A 24,408-nucleotide genomic window follows, 5' to 3' on the forward strand; every position below is an offset into this window, starting at 1 on the left:
TACAATACATTTATGTAGATTATAAAAAAAAAGACAATTTTGTTTTTATTTTTGCTTGTTAAGATTTTTAATAATTGAATATTATGCCTCTTTTCAATTTATAGTTTAACACAATAGACATTTATCTTTTTTTTGTCTTCAACTCGACAGGTCAAAGACTAATCCATCGCAAATCAAACCCCATTTAAGAATTTATTACCGGTCAATGGGGTATCGCATGCACAAGACGGAATTCGAACCTCCAACACTTACTTAAACTAAAAAAAATTAAATTTATAATCAAAAGTAAGATAAGAAAAGCTGACATATTTTGTAATAATTTTTACAATTATTTAATTTAATAAATAAAATATTTATTTAATTTATTAAAATAAAAAATCCCCAAAAGTGATGACAAAAATCAGTAAAATTTTCTTTATCCTTGGACCTTTTCTCCTAAATAAATAGCTTGAGAGGAAGGAAGAGTACTACACTGGTCTAGAGCGGAAAGCAAGTGGAGGAAGCTTACGGCTACGGCGGGAAATAAACAAAAGAAAAAGCAAATAAAAACCACCAAGCCAAAAACTCTCTCTCTCTCTCTCTCTCGGCCAAAAGCACCAACCCGATCTCATTCCGTCATTTTTTTTCTTTTTCGTTTATTTGTGTTTTTCTCCAAAAAGAGAAAGAAACATTGAAAAGAGAAAGAGAATGAAAGCCTCTCTCCAATTGGAAACACTGATTCAACTGGTGTGTGTTGGCAGCTCGTAGATCTGCGTAGTCTTCTTCGCCATTGCTTTCAGCTCAGTTCAGGTATTCAATTGCATTTCTTCAATTATTCTTCGCATTTACGTTAACATAAGCGATTCTCAATTTCTCATTTCTCAATTCAGCTACTTGCATGCCTTACATTTCCATCTGAACTTGCGCATTAACAATTTTTGTTCCGAATATCTTTCATTCTTAGCGGTCTGTGAATGTTAAATTATATATTGATGCAAGATTTTGAAGACTCTGTTTGACTGTTTGTACTCTTGCAGCTGCATTTTGGCTGATTCGTGTGTTCATTTCGTTGATTTTAATTTCACTTCAGTTTTCTGCATTCTCTTATTAAGATTATGAATTAGCTAGGTTCAGTCGATGATATACATTTTCTTTGATTTCCTGGATAGAAATGCTGAATCCACATGAATGAATGATCGATATGGTTTTGATGTTTCTTCGCCGAGAAAATTAGGAAAGGAAGAAAGCAAAGTTTAGACGCTTACTTCGAGGTAAAGGAAAACGAATCACTCCACTACACTCAACTATTTCAAATATAATTGAAAAATGCTCTTGGACTGAAAATTCATCAAATGTGTGCTTTTTTAACAGATAAACGACAATTTTTCACTTCTTTTGTAACCAAAATTCTCTGGTTATTTATTTAATAGAAATATTTTAACTAAATCATTTATTTTTTAAAAATATTCTGGCTGGCTACTCGCGTGATAAATGACGTAATAAGCTTTTTTTTTTCTTGGTTCCTTTTTTCTCCCGTGTAGAAACTAGAAAGTAGAGACTATCAGGTTTTGAGTTTTCTGAGTTCTGACCATTAACGCATTCCTTAAAACAGGCCTTCAAGTTGTGCAATGCTATTGCTTGTACTATATTCTGTTCATATAAACAGAACTTGGAAAGAGCATAAAATTCGTACTCCCAAGAATTATTTAATTTCTATATTTTTATATATAATAATATGAATTTAATTTTAATACATGCTGTAAAATAATTTTACATGCACCTTTAATGACGTAATACTACATACCTTTCACATGACGGCACAAATAGTTATTTAAAAAATTGGATATAATTAGATGATTGTGTAATCTGTCCGTCCATTAAAATTAAACTCTATATATCATAAAAAGATAAGATAGATTTGATTTGTAAAACAGTGATAATAATAAGGAATAAATACATACATTTAATAACTGTTCACACCATTAAAAATATTAATAATGGCTAATTGATAATTACAAAATACAAAACTTACTAGTTCTCTAGCACTTCTTTTTTCAAAATAGGACATCTTTTGATTATATTAAATACAAAAATATCAAATGGTTTCAATCTTAAATTTTTTATAGAATAATCTCTAATAATTTATTATTATTATTATTATTATTATTATTATTGATATTGAGTGACTATATATATACTTTTTATATTATAAATACATACATAAAAATCTAATGATAAATTTATTATTATTTTGTTCAAAAAATATAAAAATATTATTGTGCAATTAATAATAATAATAATAATAATTTTATTTTACGTTTTTTTAGACGGAAAATTATTATGTCTGACGGAAAAAAATGTTAGAAATTGAACTGTCTATTATTTTTTTTTTGGGACTAAAATGTCCACTTTTAAAATTTTTTGGGGACTGACTTGAGAAATTACTCCGCGAAAAAATGAACTAGGGACTAATTTGTCTACAAGAGTAAAATCTTAAGGATTGATCTTTGTATTAATTTTTTTTAGGAATTAAAATATCTACTTTTAAAATTTTAGGGACTGATTTGAATAATTACACATTAATTTAGGTTTGATCTTATCAAAATTTAATTTGTAGATATGGTTAATTTATAAAAAATTTACATAAATATTTAATCATTTATTATTACGTCAAAAAGATATTTTACTTAATTTTTTATTATTTAGATCAGTTCGTTTTATAGGTAATGTTTTACCATTGTATAGAAATGGGTGGGGATGGAACTCATGGAAGTATGAGGTCACTGCCGTTTATTTGAGGCTTTATTTATGGGTTCTTATTGTTAGAAACTTTTATTTTATTTTTCTTAAATATATATTAAATGTATTAGAAATTTATTTTGTAGCTTTTTCAGTAAAATTTTTTAATTGATAAACTCATTATTCAAAAGATAGGACATGTCTATTTGTATAAATTTATAAAATAATGTCTAATATCATTTAGTATTAAAAAAAATGTTTAAAGAGATAAATTTTTTCCGCGTGAATAGAATCAGTTTATTCTGATTTTAGCTAATCACTGTTTTAAAGTCAGTTGTTAAGAAATTAAAAATATGTTTTTTAGAAAAAAGGAACTTTTAAAGTTTGTTTATTAGTACATTTTCTTCTCTTCTCTTCTTTCTTTTTTTTTTCTTTTTTAACTTGATACAACATATCATATTTCTTTATCTAATGTCCTACTATGCCTGTTAACAAAAACTCGGGTAAATTATTGTTATACTTTCTAAGGCAAATAGTAGGTCATCTTATTAAGTGGAAGCGTGGTAGTAAGAATTAAATTATCTTTCAGAAGTACTTCCTACCAAAACCCATAAATTTTATTATGTTTATTGGGGCAAATATTAGATTATCTTGTCAAGTGGAAGCATGATTGTCCAATTGCAATTGGGTTATCATTATTTCTTAGAATAGCGAGAGAATCGCAATTGACTTCTTTATTGTTGAGGGCTAAAGAGATGCGAATTGTGCTGATTTGTACTCATTTTGCATATCCCTTCAATTGTTGGAGTCAAAATTTATTCTACGATGATTGTTAGGTAATAGTTGGCAAAAATGTGCGACGGTTAGGACAAATTAAAGTGAAATAACTATCGATACCAAATAGTGGGAAAAAACAGTGAGTAACTACTATTCTTCAGTTACGTGAGGACAAAATCCATTAGTAAAGGACAAAGAATGTTGCCCAAATCTCACCAACATTCAAACTGTAGCTGTTCTCTTTAATTTGAGGTTTAGCTAACGGTAATGAATCACTCTAACAAACACTAGTCTTTTTCTGCTTTACATTACAGGGGGAACAGAATAGATAATCTCAATGGAATAACATATATTTCCTATACGTGCGCCATTCATGCTGTGTTGAAGTGCAGATGGAAACTGGGCAAAGCAACAATGGTAACGAGCGGTGTATCATATCCAAGGATTCTTCATGGTTCAGCCAGTTCCGAAATGCATCCAATCCTTGGATGGCAAGATATGTTTATGCCTTGTTCTTTCTAGTGGCCAACCTGTTGGCATGGGCTGCCCGTGATTATGGTCGTGGTGCTCTAACAGAAATGGAGAGTAAGATTGCTTAAACCCTTACATTGATGGGCTTTCACATCCTGTTGCCAATTTTAGTTTTCTGCTGCTTCTTTCATACACATGTCTATGCCATTGTATTTTTTAATAAAGTATACCTATTGAATTTATTTATTTATTGGCACGGCATACCAGTCCTGTCTATGCCATTTGCATTTTATTAAAGTATATAAAATTTATCTATTTAATTAATTTATTTATTGATACTGAATACTAGACCCTATGGTTCACAATGTTTGGTTTGAAATCTGATCATGTCCCATCAAAGTATGAATTAGATGTTATGATATTCTGATATTTGCAATGAGAAGTCGAAAATGTATACACATGGTGAGCATCTTTTTTGAGGTGGTTTGATTTACAATGTGGACAAGGAAGCTTTTTATTTATAAATTTCAATCCTCCTTTTGAGTTGAACTTCAAAGGTGTTTAGCAATTCTTTAATTCAGTCAATAGAAATTGCTACAGGCACTGCCATATACACATACTGAACGACCAAGTTCATGTTCCCTCAAATTTAGAAGGTTTTTCAGTGAACGTTAAATCTAATATATTGATCCTGCAGGATTAAAAGGTTGCAATGGTGGAAAAGACTGTTTGGGTGCTGAAGGAGTTCTACGTGTGAGTTTGGGTTGCTTTGTATCCTTCGGTTATATGCATGAAACATTGTTGCTGAAGGATTAAGCAAAGCATGATAATCAGTAGTATATATTCTTTTATGCTCGAGAGAGAGAGAGAGGGGTACATGATTTCTCTTTAATGAAAGTACTACATTACATTATAGCTGAGTCATCACTTACCCGAATATTTAAGCTGAACCTTAACCTGAGATCAGATATTTTACATAATCATGTTTTTGTCAACTGCTGGCACTTCTAAACTGAACGTAACTAGAGATAAATGGCACTCTGGATGGTGGTCTGTCAAGATTGTTCTCTGGATCGCCATGACTGTCATCCCATTTTTACTCCCTTCTGAATTTATTCAGATTTACGGTTAGTAAACTTTTTCTTTCAACAAGCCTTATAGTATTAATAATCCTTTCTGGTAGTATATGCTGCTAGTATAACCTTATCATTATGTCTGACATAATTATTTTTCCGCAGGGGAGGTTGCCCATTTCGGTGCCGGGTATAGTCTTCAGATATTTTAAATGATTTTTACATGTCATTTCTTTTCAGAAACTAAACTCTGATATTTTAAAATGTTTTCTATATCTTTTTCAGGGTTTTTCTCCTAATTCAATTAGTAAGCATAATCCGGTTCATTACATGGCTCAATGAATGCTGTGAATCTGAAAAGTACGCAGCAAGATGGTAAGATCTCCTCAGTATATAAAAGAACTAATTGGAACTAACAATTTGTTTGAGATATTTATAGCTATGTAAATTTTTATAATTGATTTGTTTCATATAAAGTTTTGTTAAGCCTTGATATGATGCGAAGATGATGAATTTATTATATAATTGATATCAGGAATAATATTTTTATCATATATTTTGTAAATATGCATTGATCAATTTCCTTGCAGCCAAATCCATGTGATGTTCTTTGCAACGACCGCATATGTTATATGTTTGGTGGGAATCATTTTGATGTACATTTGGTATGCACCGAAGCCATCTTGTCTCCTTAATATTTTTTTCATTACATGGTCACTGGTACTTCTCCAGCTCATGACAAGCGTGTCTCTGCACCCAAAAGTAAGTTATATCTTTTGCCATGTCTTTGCTTGCTCAATTCACTTTACAAAGTATTGTGATGTGGAATTTTATCTGCTGTTATTATTATTATTATTATTGACTTGATGTGGAATTTCTACAATAGGTGAATGCCGGCATTCTAACTCCTGGGCTGATGGGGCTTTATGTTGTCTTCCTTTGCTGGTGTGCTATTAGAAGGCAGGGCTACCAATCTTTGCCTCCATTCTGGACTTGCATTGATATTATTGTCCAATGATTGTTTTGCACTTTATTCTATATATTATCTCCCATATGAAGTATGGGTGTAAAACAAACTGAAGAGACAGGCGTCTGTGTCTTGTTTTGATTTCTGTTCATTTATTGCTTTCTGCAACTCTTTGCTTCTCGCTTTTCATTTCTAGTGAATCTGAGCTTTGATATATATTTTGTATGCAGTGAACCAACTGGGGAAAACTGCATCAGGAAGTCGGACTCTGCCACCAAAACAGACTGGCTTAGCATCATTGTAATATAGATCTCTTTGTTTAACTCAAATTTTAATTGTCATAGAACTGCTCTTTAAACTTGGTAGCTGTAAACTAACATATATATATAGGTCTATTGTGTATTGGACCCTGAGTCTCTGTCCTAGATAATCTGTTCATTATTGGTGTCATCATTCTGTATCCATTCAAAATATACAAGGACACAGTCATAATGGCACCCAAAAATATGACTCAATGTTTCTTGTCTATTCATGGAAATCTTTAAGCACTCTAATAAAAATATCTTTTTGATTTTGATTTTGATTCATCATATCTTGTTTATGAAACTTAGGCACTTTTAATTTATAAATCTTTGAAAAAATTCATTATGTGATTATCTCAGTTACTTAACTGGTAATTGACTTTTGACGATGGCTATTGTTGGCAGAGCTTTGTTGTGGCAATACTGGCAATCGTTATTGCAACTTTTTCAACAGGCATAGATTCCAAATGCTTCCAGGTTGGTTAAAAAAACTCAGTTGACTACTTGACTTTGAACTTCAGTATTAGGTTCCCCAAGACTTATCTGAAAGATCCATGCAGTTCAGGAAGGATGATACGCCAGCAGAGGATGATGTTCCATATGGCTATGGCTTCTTCCATTTTGTTTTTGCCACAGGAGCAATGTACTTTGCTATGCTATTGATTGGATGGAATAGCCATCATTCTATGAGAAAGTATGCTCCCCAACCCTACTGCATTTGGCTCATTTCATTTTATCTGCATTTCAGTATTTCACTGAGCTTTATTTTTGTGCTTTATCCCTCAACAGAAAATTTTAGAAAAAGGGAAAACAAAGAAAATGCATTTCTAATAGTTATATACGAATCCAAATGCCCGGACCCAACAAATTTGGTTCCCATGAAGTTTCAGTTCTGTTTTACTTTATATAATTATGAATCCTAGTGCTTTATTAATAGTAGTCAGAAGTCAGTACCGTCACAATCATCGTCATCATCATTATTTAGTGTTTTACACTGATAATGGTACAAATCTCGTTTGGTCACTCAAAATTTTTGCAGAAGTAAGACATCCAACCTTTTTATTCTTCTGCAGGTGGACAATTGATGTGGGCTGGACCAGCACATGGGTCAGAATTATAAATGAGTGGTTGGCAGTGTGTGTTTATCGTAAGTATCTTTTGGTAAACTGAAGTCCAACATGAACAGTTGAATTTTTTATATTCTAAGCATAATGAAGACACTGACATTTAAAAATCAGAGAGAGAGAGAGAGAGAGAGAGAGAGAGAGAAGTGAGTTTATTACCCTTTCTATATTACTATTAAGCAATTAAGATGCAATTAATCGAAGTTTATCTCTTTTCAGTGTGGATACTGGTGGCTCCAATCTTATGGAAGAATAGACATGCTGGTTCTACCTGAAAACTTCTCAAACATATTCTAGTTTTAGTATTTTTGTTGGGGATTAAGATCTTCAGATTGTTTCATATCTCTGCTGCACATGTAGTGAGCTTCTTCAACTCTGCAAGATATGAGAAAGCATTTCAGTTTAAACATCCTGGACCAGGACACTCTCAAGTCGAAGAAATGGTTCGCAGGGGGAGACGGAAAGAATGGTTCTGGCACAATGCACATATACGGATTGGATTTGTTCCATTTTACATGAAAATACAGAGTTTGGGAAAAAGAAAGAAACACTATTTACTTGTACATGTACCAATGAGGAAGCTTAGTTTGTACTTTAGTATCATTAATAGATGTTAATTAAAGTTTTTCATATTCATAACTTGTGTTGTTAACTATGATAGAACGAGTTTAGCGCTGATTGCACTAGGGGCATGTTCTCTATCTTTTTCGTCAAAAAAAAAAGGGGATGCCTTTGGGTTGTTTTCTGTTGTAAACAAAGCCTGTGAACTCTAATTTATATTTCTCGATGTCGCAGATAGCACTGCGTTGCCCTTGCCAAAGCTTGAGACAACTGAAGATACTGTAGCTTGCCAAAGCCTGTGTCGCAGTCGTAGTCCTCTACCGTGATGGTGGTCTTAGTCTGTTGTCCTAGTCCCACCAATCTATTCATGGAAGAAAAATTATGTTTAGTACTTAGTATTGTAAATAGTAAACAACAATAAATAATAAACATTAATTATCTTGAAGAAACAGAAATCTGAGTACATCATTGCCAGTCGGATAGAAGTACGGAAACTTGTGGTAAATCCATGACACCACTAACAATATGCACCTGGTAATGTCCGTCACATCACGCCGAGTAGAGCTGCAGAATGATGGTAGGTGTGCGACAGCAAAACAGATTTCTAAGATAATTATCTGCAACTATCAAAAATTTTCAAAGTCGACAACCATTTGATAGGAACAAGGTTGACTGATTTATCTGTAAACAAATACTTCCAAATTAACATCAACAAGCAACACCGGACATACTGGCGGAAAGTATCTAAATCTGTCCCTAACAGAATATGTGTGACCTTGTTTTCAAGCCAAGTCATCTTCAAGTCAAAATTCTGGCTGAAGTGGAGACCTGTCACCACAAGTTCTCAACCCACTGCCAGGTGGGGTGCCCATGGTGCTGATGAAAATCTCTAATACAACTTCCAAACGAGTCATCATCTGTGTGCATTCTGGAGTATGATGGTAACCCGTCCCACGGATAGTGAAAATTATGTGTCTCAAGCCTCTACCATTCAATAAATGCAGAGAATAAGGTAATGTCAAACCTAAAATCCTTTAGTTCTACTGTGTGTTCGAACTCAACCTTCCGAATTCAACCTTCCTAATGTAAGGTGGTTGGACGTTAGGTGATGGGATAGACGATAACATACGACGTGACAAGAATAACCAAGTTGTCTACAAGAATATTGTTAACAGTCATGCTACATATGCAAGGTTTTTTGGCTTACAAGTCTTACAAGTTGGACCAATTCCAACAGAAGCTACGCTCACTCACAAAAGCGTGTTAACACGCGCATCACGTTTCCAAAGCGCTCCTTCACTATTAAGAATGACTCTTCTTCTTCTTCCTCGATGAAAATCATATCTGTCATTTTTTCTTCGCGTTTCTACTCCTCCACCTCTTCTTCCTTCTTCTTCAACTTTTTTTTTGTGTTTCTCCTCATTTTTCTTCGCGTGTTTCATCTTCATCGTCATGTTTCTCCTCCTTCTTCTTTTAATTTTGTAACATTATGTATTTTTTCTTCTTTGTTTGATTTTTTCCTCCCAAAAAAATTATGAGAATATGAAATAAGAAGATTAATAAGAACAGCAGAAGATGAGGAGGAAGAAGATGAAGAGTTCTGAATTATGCAGAACTTATCAGAATAAAAATACATCCAAATATCTTCGTTTTACACCCAAATTTACTGCAAATACAGAAATGAGTTATGCTACATGTACATTAAAATTAACTACCAAAGTCAGCCACCAATATAAAATACATACTGGAATACAAATAATACATTGAAAATAAATTAAACACACATATATTTATACACAAATATATTGGTGGCTGATTTTAGTGTACAAAAAGTATTTTTGTACAAAAAAATATTTCTTCTAATGCTGCATTTTTTTCTTTTTATTTTTCTTATTTCTTTCTTTTTTTTAGTTAAATGAATGTAAGTTCATCCTCTTCCAAGTAATTTTGCAACATTATGTGTTTCTTCTTTTTTTTTTGTTAAGAGAGTAAACAAGAAAAAACTTGAGAAGGTACAAAAAGAAAAAGATGAATAACAGAAAAAGAAGAAAAAGATGGTGATGATGATGAAAAAAAAAGAAGTAGCAGAAGATGAGGAGGAGGAAGAGGAAGAGTTTTAAATTATGCAGAACTTATCAGAATAAAAATACACTCAAATATCTTTGTTTTACACCCAAATATCTTCTTGTTACACCCAAATTTGCTGCAAATACAGAAATGAGTTATGCTACGTGTACACTAAAATCAGCCAACAAAGTCAGCTACCAGTATATAATACATACTGGAATACAAATATACATTGAAAATAAATTAAAGCACACATGTATTTACACACAAATACATTGGTGACTGATTTTAGTGTACAAATAATATTTTTGTACAAAAATATTTCCTCTAATGCTGCATTTTTTCTTCTTCTTCTTTTCCTTATTTCTTTCTTTCTTTTAGTTAAATGAATGTAAGTTCATTCTCTTTCAAGTAATTTTGCAGCATTATGTGTTTTTTCTTCTTTTTCTTTGTTTGATTTTTTTGTTTTTATTCTTGTTAAGAGAGTAAAACAAGAAGAAATTTGAGAAGGTAAAACAAAAAGAAAAAGATGAATAAGAAAAAAAGAAGAAGAAGATGATGACGATGAAAAAAAAGAAGCAACAGCAGAAGATGAGGAGGAGGAAGATGAAGAGTTCTAAATTATGCAGAACTTATCAAAATAAAAATACACCAAAATATCTTCGTTTTACATCCAAATATCTTCTTGTTACACCCAAATATCTTCATTTTACACACAAATTTGCTGCAAATACAAAAATGAGTTATACTACGTGTACACTAAAATCAACCAACAAAGTCAGCTACCAGTATAAAATACATCTGGAATACAAATATACATTGAAAATAAATTAAAGCACACATGTATTTACACAAAAATATATTGGTGGCTGATTTTAGTGTAAAAATAATATTTTTGTACAAAAAATATTTCTTTTAATGCTGCATTTTTTTCCTTCTTCTTCTTTTCCTTATTTCTTTCTTTCTTTTAGTTAAATGAATGTAAGTTCATTCTCTTTTAGGTAATTTTGCAGCATTATGTGTTTCTTCTTCTTCTTCTTTGTTTGATTTTTTTATTTTTATTCTTGTTAAGAGAGTAAAGTAAGAAGAAATTTAAGAAGGTAAAACAAAAAGAAAAAGATGAATAAGAAAAAAGAAGAAGAAGATGGTGATGATGATGAAAAAAATGAACTAGAAGATGAAGAGAAGAAAGAGGAAATTTTTTTTTATCACATCTTTAAGAAAAAGCAAAAAATCCTCCTCAGACTTAATGGCATTAACCAAAGTCTCTCTTTTAATAATAATCTGTTTCTAGAGAAACTCCATAATGACCTTTGGAGAGAATATGAAAGGATTGTTGTTTAAGAAGAGAGCTATTAAATGTAAATGTTTAGATGTAATATCATTAATTTTAAAGACAAAAACTCTAAATATTTTAAGCAAAAAGCAAATGGAAGAAGACGAAGGAACTATGTCGCTTCGCTCAAAAACAATAAAGGAGAATGGGTTAATGATATGGAAGAGTTTAATCACCTTGGTGTATCCTTTTTAAAATTTGTATATGCTCTTGATAATTACTCTTTGGTGTTTTCTAATTTTTCTATTGCAGGTAAATTTTTTAGAGTGGTCGAAAATGACCTTTCCTACCTAAACAAGAATATCACTTTTTAGGAAGTCAAGCACGCAGTTTCAATATGGATAGTTAGAAGGCTCTCAGAAGTGATGGACTTCCAGCAAAGTTTTTTCAATATTGCTGGGATACTATGGCCGAATTCCTAGTGAGGTGGATCCAAATAATTTTTAGGAATCTAGAAAATATTGTTAGAGTGAACCAAATCCTTATTTCTACCATCCCTAAAGTCCCTTTTTCGAAAAACTTTGTTCAATTCAGACCGATCAACCTATGTAACATTTGCTATAAGATCATTCTCAAGGTGATAGCTGAAAGGATTAAGCCGAACTTACCTAGGGATCATCGTGTCTAATACTCAAGCAAGCTTTATCTCAGAAAGGATCAATACGGATAATATCTTAGTCGCACAAGAGGTGGTCTATTCTATGAGGACGATTTTATAACGTTTTGTAACGTTGAGGATGATTTTAAAAACAAAAAAGGGTCGGGAATAATTTTGATTTTAGTCTTAGATATTAGAGATGAAAAAAGTATTTAACCCCAAAAAAAGAAGACAAAGAACCGGAGAGAAGAAATGAAAATTAGGGTGGGAGTTAGAGTTTTATAATTCAATATGGATTGATTTGGACATTAGAAAATAAATTTGGATACCAATTTGACCCATACTCAATCTTTTTCCACTTTAGCGTATAGTTATAATCTCAAGTTAGCACTTAACAGTATACTAGTACTGTTAAGATGGCAGTTTATTAAAAAATAAACGAGAATTCACATTTTTTAATATAAAAGATGTGGTTAATTATTTACAAAAGTCAAGAATTAATTGATGTGTATTTTAAATTTTGAAAATTAAATTGGATATTTACTCAAAATGAAAGTATAAAATCTTATTACTTAACTTACTTAGACTTTTTTGTTGATTAATTTGTTGATTAATTTGTTTTAATAATTTTGATAAAAAAATATCTCTTTTAAGTTTTAATAATTAAATCTCCTTAAGGTTCTTTTAAAACAAATTTTCGTAGAAAAATAGAGCGGGACCCATTTAATTTTCAGATCAGTTATAGCGCGGGCCACAACCAACGGGCTCAACTAACATTCTGTTTTCCCTCCATTCAGCGCCAACACTCCCTTTCTCCCTCTCACACGTTTCTAATCCGCTCCTCTTCGCTTCCTCTGTTCCTAAATCGTACTACTGCTATAACCTCCTACTCACAAACATTCTGTGATCTATGGCGGACGATTCAGAGCAAACCAAATCGATTGAGTATGAGAGCGACGCCGATGGAGTCTCAGCGCCGTGGTGGATGGCACGGAGGATTGAAGCAAGTGACGATGAAGACCAAGAATACAGCCACGATGGGCTCACAGAAAAGTGCCGGCCGTGCTTTGCTCAACTTCATCCTCCAAATGAATCTGACGGCGGCGGCGAAGGTTCACCGGATTGGTACCAAGAACTTGGAGAGAAGGTTGTTTTCGAAGAAGAGCTCGAAGAAATGAGCCAAGGAGATGAAGAAGAGCTTCAAGAAACTCTGCATCGTGTGACTAAGAAGAAAGAGAAGGAGACTACTGTTCGCGACGACGCTTACGTGCCTACGCATGGTTCGTTCTACATGCACGACGATCGCTTTCTAAGTCCCCGCCGCCGCTACCGCACGCGCAGGTATTTTTGCCATCAAATACTTTAATTTGTTTGTACCGTTTCACTCTGAATTCAAGCTCGATCTGATGTTTACTGAAATTACCTGCTTGATTTCGTGCTTCCAAGTTTTAAAACAAATGCTTACACATGCTTCCATTCATGCTTTTAAAGGTTTCTGTAACTTGTTAAGAATTTCAAAGATTCTTCCACCGAATTCAATTCTTTCTTGATTTCTTTAAAGAGAAACGCTAATTATTGTTTTGAATGCATTTTGATTATGGTTTAGATCTACTAGTAGGGAATGGCATTAGATGTAATAGAGCTATGTTAATTCTACTTAACTTCTTTCTCATATTGTTACATTAACATTTAATTATATATTTGTATTATATCTTTTCAGTGCCTAACATTGAGCAGTTCTCCGTAAAACAATAGCCAAATTCATAATTCTACATTGTGCATTAATTTTGGTACATTAAAGGTATTTAGTGTGCCATATGTATGTTCATGGATTCCCCTTGAATAATTGCTGTCATCCAGGGGCATTGTCACTGGAATGAAATTGTGGGACAACTGCACAGATGAACCGAGGTGGAAGCATGACAAGTTTGAAGACATGAAAGTGAGGAACTATTGATAATAGTTTACTGCATCTTCGTTTGAAATTCTGTTACATGCTACATACTAAATGTTCTACATTTTCTGATACTTTATTGCCTGACTGTGATGATGAACGGTGCTAGTTACAATATTTTAATTTCAGGATAATAGTCCTCCGAAGAGTAATGATCAACAACAAAGGAAGAACCAAACCAAGGGCCAGAGATACATGAAGACGAACCAATTTGGATCCCTTGACAATTATGGAAATCAGAATAATCAGACTTTAAGAATTTTTAAAGGAAGAGGACGTAAAAAATATAAACCTATTATGAAATGCAATAATCTAAATTCTTCGTCCAAAGATCAAATGTATGTTAACATACAAATGCCGTTCGTGTACAATTTCTGTTAGTTTTAGTGTTGGTTATTTTTAATGCCATCTTATTTTGAACATTTCGACCTTGTAGACATGAGAAGTTCAAGGAAAGCGCTTCAACTTCTAGTTCTTCCAGAGAGTACCGTGCTTCAGCTAAGATTTTGCCAACAAACACATCCGGTGAAACACTACACCAAACTACTTCACTGTTATTACTGCCTGGTACTTAGCTGCTATTTTCAAATTCTAATATATATATATACTTCATCTGCATTTGCTATTGAGTAGTGGATTTTCCAATATACCAATTACCAAGTCTAAATTGTGGTCTGTTTATGCACTAATTTCGGTTGAATCTTCATTATGTTAATTTTGTTAATCACTTAATGCAGGTATCCATCATGGGGGCCTGCCTTGTGGTACTGTTGATGATCATGCTCTCATAACGCTAACAGGATATACTCCTCAGTACAGTGTCAACTAGCCTCAAAAACTTTCGGAAGACAAGGTATGACTTCAATGCGAGTTTGGCTTTAATAAATTTAGGTTTTACATAGGACAACTGTAAGTATTGATGGCATATTCTTAATTAGATACTTTGAGGATCATTTGTATTAAAGTTGTATCTACTTAAATAATACGCTGCTGTTTAATTTCCTCGTATTTCTTTTATGACTCCCTTTATTCTGGTACTGTACGTATAATTCCCCTTCAACCAGCGTTCCTGGATAAGTATATATATGCTTCTTAAATAGAGGCACAAATATGGGAAAGTCAAACTTGTAACATCAATAAGCAGTTACACACCTAGCAGATAGAAGTGTATTTTGTTCTATTAGCATAGCTTCTCGACATGTTTATACATTGGTCCATCATATTTTATTTTCTTTTAAATTTCAGCGGCACAACTTGAAAATGAATATTGTCAGAGACGGATCAAGCCTCTAAGCCAAATTGCTTTACCAGTCTGACCGTGGGTATGGCTCGAGCAAGTGTGACAGTAGAAAATGAGATCAGCCTTGAGAAGAAGTGTATAGTTTCTATGGTTTACTACTTGTAATCTGTTACTACGGTTTCTCTTTGGTAGGATTATGCAATAATGGACGATTTGGAAAAACCAAGACTACTTGTGAATTTGTGATCCATATTGATAGGGTTTTGAATGTCCTCTTATTTCTCAAGTATAGTTGCACGAGGAAATGTATACTAAAGAAAGATGTGCCTCAAGCGGGTTGTCCTGTAGATAGCATTTCATTTTTTGTGGGAATCTATGTATGTACATTTTAATCCGTAGTTAGTGCGCTGTCCGTGATTTACCATTACCGTGAACTACGGTTTTTGTTCCCTGATGCTGCTACATGGATGGAAATACCCAATAATAAGTGATCGTTTAGTCGGTGGCTTAATGCCTAGAACCAGAGCATTATTTTTGTTTATTTATTTTAATTTGTTTGGGACTGGCAGAGAGAATTACTCTAGCTGCAATCCAGATAGATATACCCCAAGTGGCCCTGAAAAAGCTGATCGGCCGTATGCCCGTATGGCCGTATAGTACCTCTAATTACAACTCGTGGAGTGTGTTAACAATTATAATACTTTATTTTAAGAAACTCATTTATGAGTTTTAGATAAAATTAATGTAAAAGCTTTTCACGAGAAAAGCTAAAAATTGCGGGTAAAGTAGGGTGTTCATATTTTGGTTAATCTAAAAATTAAACCAATTTTTTTATTAACTAAAAATATAGTTTTGGTTAATTAATTAAATTGGTTGTATATGATAAAACTGATTATTAATCGATTAGTAAAATTTGAAATTAGTTTTTAATCGGTTATTAAAAAAAATTGGTTTTTATTTTACACTAAAAAAAATCGATTTTCATTAAAAAACTGGTTTTTATATAAAAAAATTGATTTTTTTAATTAAAAACCAATTTTTACACAAAAATTAATTTTTTTACATACAAAAACCTAAAATTTTAACCTTTTTGTTGAATTGAATTTTTTAATCTAAAAATTAAATTTTTTTTTTCTAAATGAGTAACATTTGTAAATAATGAAATCCCCTCCATTGCTTTGTTCCTTTTTATTTCTTATCTCTTTTCAGCATTTTCTATAAATAATTTTTCTAATGTAAATAATTTTCTTTTTAAATGATACGAGTAATTTTTTCTTATCTCCTTGTCTCCATCTCTCTCCTTTCTCTCCCCCTCCTCTCCTCTCTTCCTTCTCTCTCTCTCCCCTTCCCCTCTTTCTCCCTCTCCCTTCTCTTTCTCTCTATCCTTCTCTCCCTCTCTCTCCCCATGCTCTCTCTCTCCCCTTCCCTCTTTCTCTCTCCCCTCTTCTCCCTCTCTCTCTTTCTCTCTCTCTCTTTTTCTCTCTCTCTCTCCGTCTCTCTTTCTGTATCTCTCTCCCTCCTCTTTCCCCTCTCTCCCTCTCTTTCTTTGTCCTCTTTCGCTCTCTTCTTCTCTCTCTTCTCCTTCTTCTCTCTTCTCATCTCTCCCTTTTTTCTCTCTCTCTTCCTCTATCTCCTCCTCCTCTCTTTCTTTTTTCTTCTTTTTCTCTCTCTTGCTTTGAAGAGAAGAGGAGAAAAGAGAGAAGAGAGGGATAGGGAGTGAGAAAAAACTTGAGAGAGACAGAGAAAAGAGGAAGTAGGAAAAAAAAGAGGAGAAAGAGAGAGAAGGAAGAGGAGGAGAGAGAGGGAAAGGAAGAGAGAAAAAGAAGGAAAGAAAAGAGAGAGAAAGAGAGAAAAGGAAAAAAGATAGAGAGAAAGAGAGGGGAGGGGGAGAGAAAGGAAGAAAAGGGGAAATAGAGAGAGGAGAAAGAGGGGGGAGAGAGAGAGAAGAGGAAAGGAGAGAGATATGGGAGAGAGAGAAGGAGAGGAGAGAAAGGAGAGAGAGAGAGAAAGAGAGAGAGAGAGAGAGAGAGAGAGAGAAAGGAAGAGGAGATAGAGGAGGGGATAGGGGAAAGGGAAGAGATGATTAGAGAGAGAAAGTGGAGGAGAGAGAGAAACAGAGAGAATGAAAGGAGAGAAAGAGGACAAGGAGAGGGAGAGAAAGAGACAGAGGGGAGAGAAGGAGAGAGAGAGACAGAGAGAGGGAGGAGAGCAAAAGAGAGAGAGGAAAATAGGGAGAGAGAAAAAAAGGAGAGGGGAGAGAGAGGAGGAGAGAAAGAGAGGAAGGGGAGAGAGTGAGAGAGAGAGAGAGAGGAAGAAAGGAGAGAAAGGGAGAAAGGAGAGAAAGAGGGGGGAAAGAAGAAAGAGAAGAGGAGAGAGAGAAAGGAGAAAGAAGGGAGAATTTAATTTGGTTTTGGTTTTGGTTAACCGGTTAAAAATCGTTTTTTTTTTAATTTAGTTTTAGTTAACCAATTCTAAAAAATATGGATATGGTTTTTAAAATTGTTTTATTAAATTGGTTAACTAAAATGTGGTTATAGTTTTTAACCGGTTAACTATATTTTGGTTTTTTTATGAACACCCCTAGGGTAAATTATGTGGTATTATTTGATTAGTTAATAGTCAAATTCGTCCTTGAAAGATTATTCATTCTTTAAATTAGTCATCAAAATTTTTTTTTAGTCATATTAATACTTAAAAAATAAAACTTAAGTCAAATTGGTCCTTCTGTTAGTTAGTTGATGGCGGTATAATGACATGTCATGTTAAGTGTCACGTGGCATGATGATGTGGTATGTTAATGCCACGTGTAACAATATGATTGATTGACATATCAGGTCAGTGACACCTAGCATGCCACGTGTCACTTGACGCATAAAAAAGTTATTTATAATCAAAATAGTCCTTAAAAGTTTAAACGTAAGTCATTTTCATCCTTAAAATTTTAAAAATTAATCAAATTAGTCCTTATATAAATTTTTTTATTTTTTATAATATTAAATTTGAAGTATTTTTTATAGTACTAATTTTAATATTATTTTTAGACCTTAATAAATATTGTCACAAGGTAGCTCGTAACGGATTTTCAATCAGTAATTTCGGGCCAATTGGCCCAAGTTACTGGGTAATAAACACCCCTCGGATCTAATTATCTAAGCATCTCCTTGACACAGTCACACCACAAGTACGTAATTAGGGTTTTAATCCAGACATCGATGTCCAGAGCCTCTTTGGATTTTTTAATATTTTGTCTTAAGGCAACTCTTAAAGAAGACTTTCAATCGATAATTCCGGTCCAGTTGGCCCAAGTTATCGGGTGATAAAGCACCCCTCGAATTTTCCAGCCCAAGTCTATCCTTAAAACAGAAACATCACAGGCACATAACTAGACCCTAATCATTGGTGCTTAAAGCCTTAGAACTTTTAATTTCTTTGATCTTTCCAAACTTTTTTTTGCAATTTGAAATTGCTTCAAGTAATTAATGATGATATAATTCTCACAATACTTTAAATCTCCGTTCTTGAATATTCTTTTTCCATTTCCTCAAGATTCAAGCATTTCATATTTGTTCAAATGTAACCACATATACTTAAGTACTTCCACTGTTTATTTTAGAATTATTTAATTCAATCTTTTAATTAAGATGTCCTCCATAAAAATAGTTAATAAAGAAACAAGCATTCAAATTTTAAGTTTTTAGAGAAGAGAAAAAAAAATAGAATATACAATGCATGCAGGGAAGAAAAAAGTAAATAAAAGAAAAAAGTAAGAAAAACTAAAATAGAATGGATGAAAGTAAAGGAGAAAGAAAATAACTAACCATCAGTAGTGAGGATTCATCTTATTCTAATCTTACCTAAGTCTATTCAATTATCATCACTACTTCTTGTGCCGGTTTTTTATGATCCATGGTGTTACCAACACTAAACTTAAGAGTTTACACCAAACATGAAGATTTACATTAAATTTAAAGATTGACAAAATAATGGGTGTAAATCATGGACAAAAGCATACATGCACGAAAAAAAAAAGAATAAGATAAAACCCTAATCAACATGATTTTAAATTAGGGGTATTTGATTTGAAAGCGCCCGACGTCAGTTAAGAACGACGGGCGTCCTTGCATGCATACTCCCCTGGGAGCTTTCCTGATTCATACGCCAGGTGTGTGAGCATAGTCACCTGGCGTATAACCCCAATTATTTTTTGTTGAAAGGTAAGTACGTAAATCAAAAGAAGGTAAATACGTATGCAAAAGAGGAGGAAGAAGGAGAAGAAAATGATGATGATGACTAAGGTCTCTTAACTAAAAAAAACAAGAACGAAAAAGAAAATACTAACCATGGTTGGGTTGCCTCCCAACAAGCGCTTCTTTATCGTCACTAGCTTGACGTTGAGGTTTTTAGGTTGGTAGTTGGGGTGTTTCACAGCACCTATCAATGTTATCTTCTATGAAGCATGCATTGTCCAACTCCTCTTTAGCTTTAAAATCCCTGGGATATGAAGGATCTTCAAGGATTTCTTCATCCACAACTTCTTGGACAAGTGAAAAAAAAAAAGATATGCTGAGAAATGGAATCCTTCTTTGTGAACATGGTTCAATTATTTATATCCTAAATTTTAGAATTCAAATTCAAACTATCCGAATTTTATCTCTCGGAGAGAAAGATAAGATAACTACTTACTGACTTCAATTTCAAATTCAAAGCCATAATTCAAATCAAATCCTAACAACCAAATCTCTTATGTTTCTTGAAAGAATTAATAACTAATCTTCTAGAGTCTTCAATGTTTGAAAGTTATTAAGGCTTCTGAAGATGTGGATAACTAAGCTTGGACCTTAATTATTATTTTATGAGAGTTGTAATTAACTTTAACTCGGACTTATATTAGAGAAAGTTGAGCAAAAAGTCAAAAAACACACTTCCATGTGAGGCAAGTCTGTCGGACGTGGAAACTAGGCCGCCGAGCATGAGGGAATGCTGCGAGGAGGTCCGCCGGGCGTGAGAAGAGGCCGTCGGGCCTAGGGGTCTTTCGCCAGGCGTGCTTCCTTGTCCGCTAGGCGTGGAGCTTGGTATATTTCCTTGTTCTTTAGGGCATGCTTTCTCTTCCTTACGCCACGCTTTTCTGTACTTGTATTTTCTTTGTGAAAAAAATTTAATTCTTGCTTATTTTTTAGCAAAAAACTCTTAAAAACATAAAAATACTATCTCAACTCCAAATATTTGATTATTTATTAAATTTCTTTAGAAATCATAATAAATTTAATTAAAACCTAAGAAAGTAAATGAAAAAGAACTTTAAAAATTGTTTAAGATGACGTGTCATCAAGATCATTGATACAAGCTTGATCGACACTTGTGTCGATGTCAAATAAAAGTTAAGCAAAATAAATTGGCATGCCCAATGGGTCCTTGGACTGAGTTTAGTACCTAACTTTGCATGCAATTACAAAGTGAAAAAATAATAAATATGTTTGACAGAGCATCTAATTCAACAAAAGGGTCGAATGGAGAAGCTGGACATGCTGGCGAGACTAGCATGAGATACACAGAGGTCAGAATAGCCTCTCCAGCCATTAGTGAAAGCCGAAGAACAATCCTAGTAGTTGCTCCCGGATAAATTTTGTTAACTACACCTATCACGTTGCCTTCTTATGGATTGTCACCAAATTACTCCCCACTCTATGAAGGTAACCAAACTCCAAGGATAGGAGAGGTTTCTTCAATATGAAATAATCCTCTATATAAACCATTGCCATCTCCAATATACCCTTTAATGGATGCATATGGAGGTTATAACCCTAATGAGTCTAATTATAGTACCTATCAATATTTAATGAATAACACTCCATATTTAGGATCTATACTGACACTTTTACAACCAACTATGTCAAGTATCCCTTCAACATAAGGCTTAGGATCATTACCGTGATGTGTGTCGACAATGGATGTTAGAGGATAAGTTTTTCCATAAATGCTGAGGCAAATATCTGCCGGAACAGCTCCTCCTAACACAGTCAAATCCTTGGTTATGTTTAGGTAATGGATAGATGATAGCCACCATGATCTAGTTAATATACTTATATAGAGTATTGTCTTGAATCCTATGATTGAGAATAATAATGCAAGGATAGAGCAAGTTGCTCGACGCGTCGATGACATTGCAGTGATAATTAATCAACCATTCAATCATGTTATACCCCATATGGGGGTGTACCTCTAAACAATCTCCCGGTAGTCTTACAAAGGGGAAATGATCCTAATAGGGTGATTAATGAGGCATGGGAAAATAATGTTGGCTAAGCTTATGGTTAAAACATAACTCAAATTGTCGACTAAATTTTGAATAAAGCCAGGTTTAACATAAGAGTGACAAATCAGCCTTCTTTGAAATAGGAGAGTTAGCTAGTAATGAATATTTATAGCTGATATACTTTCCTTCTTTATTTACAAAAAATGTTTTTACAAATTTGTTACCCAATTTAATTCATAGTTGGGTGCAATTAGACAGAAGTTTTTATGAATAATTTTTCAGAGGATAATTAAAGGTAAGTATGTCTGATTTGTTTACAATCAAGAGAGACAAAGCAGGATCATTTAATGACTACCTTATACGTTTTAAGAATATAAAAAACAAGTGTTTCACTCCTATTCTTCCTAGACTCGACGCAGTCAAAATGGAAATCAAAGGCCTCGACTTTAATATTCGCAAAAAGCTAATAAACCTAAAGTTTCTCGACTTGGTTCAATTAGCTGATAAAGTACAACAAATTGAAAAGCTTAATAAATAAAAAAAGGAGTGCAAAGGAAGAAGAACCAAATTAGAGAAGTCGCGATTGAGAATTGCATTGTGAGTAGAAAAATATGTTGACCCTCAATCCTCGAAGGCAGGAGTTAAAAGAAAGCGCTTTGCTACATTAGCTCGATAGTACTGCTCTGACATTCTTTGATGGTATAACTCCAAAATACTATTAAACTCATATATATTAGAAACCTCTATTTGTACTTCAGCTTCAAGGGAGAGAGGAGAAGGAAGAGCTTGGACTAACCCAAATTCTCGAGCTATAAATTAAGGAGAATATGTGACCACTTTCTTTTTGAGAGCGAGGCTCAATCCTTTGGGTAAGCTAACTGAGAGAAATTGAGATGTCATGACATAGGTCCACAGGTCATTGATAATTTCTTGGTCTTCAGATTTCGAACTGACAAATGAATTTAAGAAAGTGATGTGATTGTCGACCCGAGTGAAAGTGCTGGTGAAATATTGGTCGCTATCTCCTAACTTGATGTTTACAAACGTGTTGAGGAAGTGATAGAAAGCTTCTCTTGCAGATATATTTTTAATTTTTGGCCAAGATAGAAGCGACAGTCGAATACCATCCAGGAAAGGTTTGGGTATTTTCTGGGGAGAAGACAGAGAAAGTTGTAGTTCAAAGACTGCCTAATGATGGCTAATGAAAGATAGTTATTCTTTTGAATTTGAATAGATTTAAGAAAAAAGGCAAAGGCATTTAGCCAAAGCAAGAGAAATTCTACATGTTCAAATTTAGTGACAGGTTCATTTTTCAAACCTATATCGTTATGAATAAAGATTGACACAACATAAGACTAGAAATTAATGTCTAATTTTTCTTCCAACATAGGAAGTTCAGTAACCCAAGAAACAGCTTCCCCATCAGTGGGAGCCAATTAAGGCTAAAACTTCCATAAAGGTCAGACCTATCATGCTATATGAAAATAGAAATTGTTGGTCAAAAGACACCAAATGTAAAGACTAGACCCTAGCAAAGGTATGATATAGGACAGGTTGAAAGTGGCTAACTTTAGGGCTTGTCAAAGGCCACTGCATGCCAAAGATTTTTATAAGATGATTCTAATTTAGACATCCAAGCAGCAAACATGGTACTTGACTTTTTAGGAAGTGAAGTTTTAAAAACTCAACTACCAAAATAAGTAACTTCAATTTGACTCCTTTACAAAATATAAGAGGAACACAGTTAGAAGAAGAAGGAAAAAAATAAACTAATCAAGTCTAGTTGATCTCGAGTCAAAAGAGGACCTAAGAATGCATAAGTTGTGTCATTTCCTTAAAAGAAAGAAGTGCCTAGCTACACTACAACTCAGTGGTTTCAATGGCAGGATTTGGAGCCTCAAGTGTTCCATTTTGATTATAAAACTAATCAATAGACACCATTATAATAAGGGGAGCGATTTCTTCAACATCATCATCATCATGTCCTTGTACAACACTAGTAATTTCTTCAGTGGCCTTGACAATAGTGGTTTCAATGGTGGTAGCCGCAGAAGAAGTAGTTGCAGCAGCAGAGATAAAAGGAGCCATTAGAAGGGAAGATGATGCAACTATCGTAGAGGCAGAGGACAACATTAACATTGTGAGATGGAGAAGCCATAAAGAGAGGTAGTATAAGAAGAGGAAAGTTTCTCACAAAGAATAAAAGAAGATATAAAGAAGAATAGGAGTTTAAAAAAGTATAAGTGAAGAAGAGAAAGATTTCTCACATAGAAGAAAGGAAGAAATAAATAATAATAGGAGTTTGAAAAAGTAGAAGTAAAAAATGATGAGAGAAAAAGGAGCAATGTGTTATACTAGTTCATTGAAGAAAATGTTACGTTTTCCACATAGAATAGAGCGCAAAGGCATTAATTATTTTAGAAACGTCTTTTTAAATTTCAAAATTTGAAAAGGTGGCACATGTCGTGCGCATACATAAAGCGTATAAAACTTCTCATGTTTCTTCAAAATTGATATGCTTCAAGAAAAATTTTGTTAGCACAAGGGAGGTAAACTCTCCGAGTTATAGACTGCATGAATGTGTTATTTCTCAGATTCCTTTGGGGGATTTGTTTTGAAGCTTGCATTATAACATTGCCTGGCCTCTTTCTGGTCAGCGTGGAACATGACGATTTTGTTATCCTGTATACAAAATTTAATACATAGATGTACAGTAGAAACAATTGTACCAAATGTGTTTAAAGAAGGTCTCTCTAAAATGATATTGTATGGGCCTTGATAGTCCACAACTAAGTATTGGATATCTAGGGTTTTACAGTTTGAGTATTCACCTAGGGTTATTTTCAAAATATGCTCACCTGAGAAACCTACCAATTCTCCAGTCGATGGTTGTAAGACTTTGCCACTTAGTTTTATTTTTTGATATGTAAAATAGAATAACATGTCCGCACGGTTTCCCAAGTCTAA

General features: G+C 33.5%; 2 protein-coding genes across 3 annotated transcripts; both read left to right on the top strand.

The window, feature by feature from the left end:
- Nucleotides 1-485: 485 nt before the first annotated feature.
- LOC107478712 (uncharacterized) lies at nucleotides 486-8,362 on the top strand. Of its 2 annotated transcripts, XM_052259359.1 has the most exons (14): nucleotides 486-789; nucleotides 1,149-1,250; nucleotides 3,810-4,080; nucleotides 4,664-4,737; nucleotides 4,934-5,093; nucleotides 5,205-5,229; nucleotides 5,325-5,414; nucleotides 5,630-5,801; nucleotides 5,926-5,999; nucleotides 6,237-6,306; nucleotides 6,714-6,785; nucleotides 6,869-7,002; nucleotides 7,382-7,455; nucleotides 7,652-8,362. In XM_052259359.1, exons 3-14 carry the CDS (start codon nucleotides 3,888-3,890, stop codon nucleotides 7,705-7,707), a joined length of 1,194 nt encoding a protein of 397 aa, XP_052115319.1. In that variant the 5' UTR covers nucleotides 486-789; nucleotides 1,149-1,250; nucleotides 3,810-3,887; the 3' UTR covers nucleotides 7,708-8,362. The 2 variants fall into 2 exon arrangements, with proteins under 2 accessions (XP_052115319.1, XP_052115318.1); XM_052259358.1 differs by lacking the exon at nucleotides 1,149-1,250.
- Nucleotides 8,363-12,823: 4,461 nt separating this feature from the next.
- LOC107478716 (protein MLN51 homolog) lies at nucleotides 12,824-15,614 on the top strand. The gene is made up of 6 exons (XM_016098854.3): nucleotides 12,824-13,335; nucleotides 13,855-13,936; nucleotides 14,078-14,286; nucleotides 14,385-14,515; nucleotides 14,686-14,801; nucleotides 15,194-15,614. The coding sequence occupies exons 1-5, from the start codon at nucleotides 12,905-12,907 to the stop codon at nucleotides 14,775-14,777; spliced, it is 945 nt and encodes a 314-aa protein (XP_015954340.1). The 5' UTR covers nucleotides 12,824-12,904; the 3' UTR covers nucleotides 14,778-14,801; nucleotides 15,194-15,614.
- Nucleotides 15,615-24,408: the final 8,794 nt, after the last annotated feature.

Source organism: Arachis duranensis, chromosome 3, assembly GCF_000817695.3.
Source record: "Arachis duranensis cultivar V14167 chromosome 3, aradu.V14167.gnm2.J7QH, whole genome shotgun sequence".
In the NCBI taxonomy this organism is placed as follows: Eukaryota; Viridiplantae; Streptophyta; class Magnoliopsida; order Fabales; family Fabaceae; genus Arachis; species Arachis duranensis.

Bases quoted from the DNA above. Each gene is read 5' to 3' on its own strand.
- LOC107478712 (XM_052259359.1), top strand. From the start codon at position 3,888: ATGGAAACTGGGCAAAGCAACAATGGTAACGAGCGGTGTATCATATCC. The intron at 6,000-6,236 runs GCAGGGCTACCA...TTTTGTATGCAG, and splicing joins TGCTGGTGTGCTATTAGAAG to TGAACCAACTGGGGAAAACT. The intron at 6,307-6,713 runs GTAATATAGATC...TATTGTTGGCAG, and splicing joins CAGACTGGCTTAGCATCATT to AGCTTTGTTGTGGCAATACT.
- LOC107478716 (XM_016098854.3), top strand. From the start codon at position 12,905: ATGGCGGACGATTCAGAGCAAACCAAATCGATTGAGTATGAGAGCGAC. The intron at 13,336-13,854 runs GTATTTTTGCCA...GCTGTCATCCAG, and splicing joins CGCCGCTACCGCACGCGCAG to GGGCATTGTCACTGGAATGA. The intron at 13,937-14,077 runs GTGAGGAACTAT...TTTTAATTTCAG, and splicing joins ACAAGTTTGAAGACATGAAA to GATAATAGTCCTCCGAAGAG.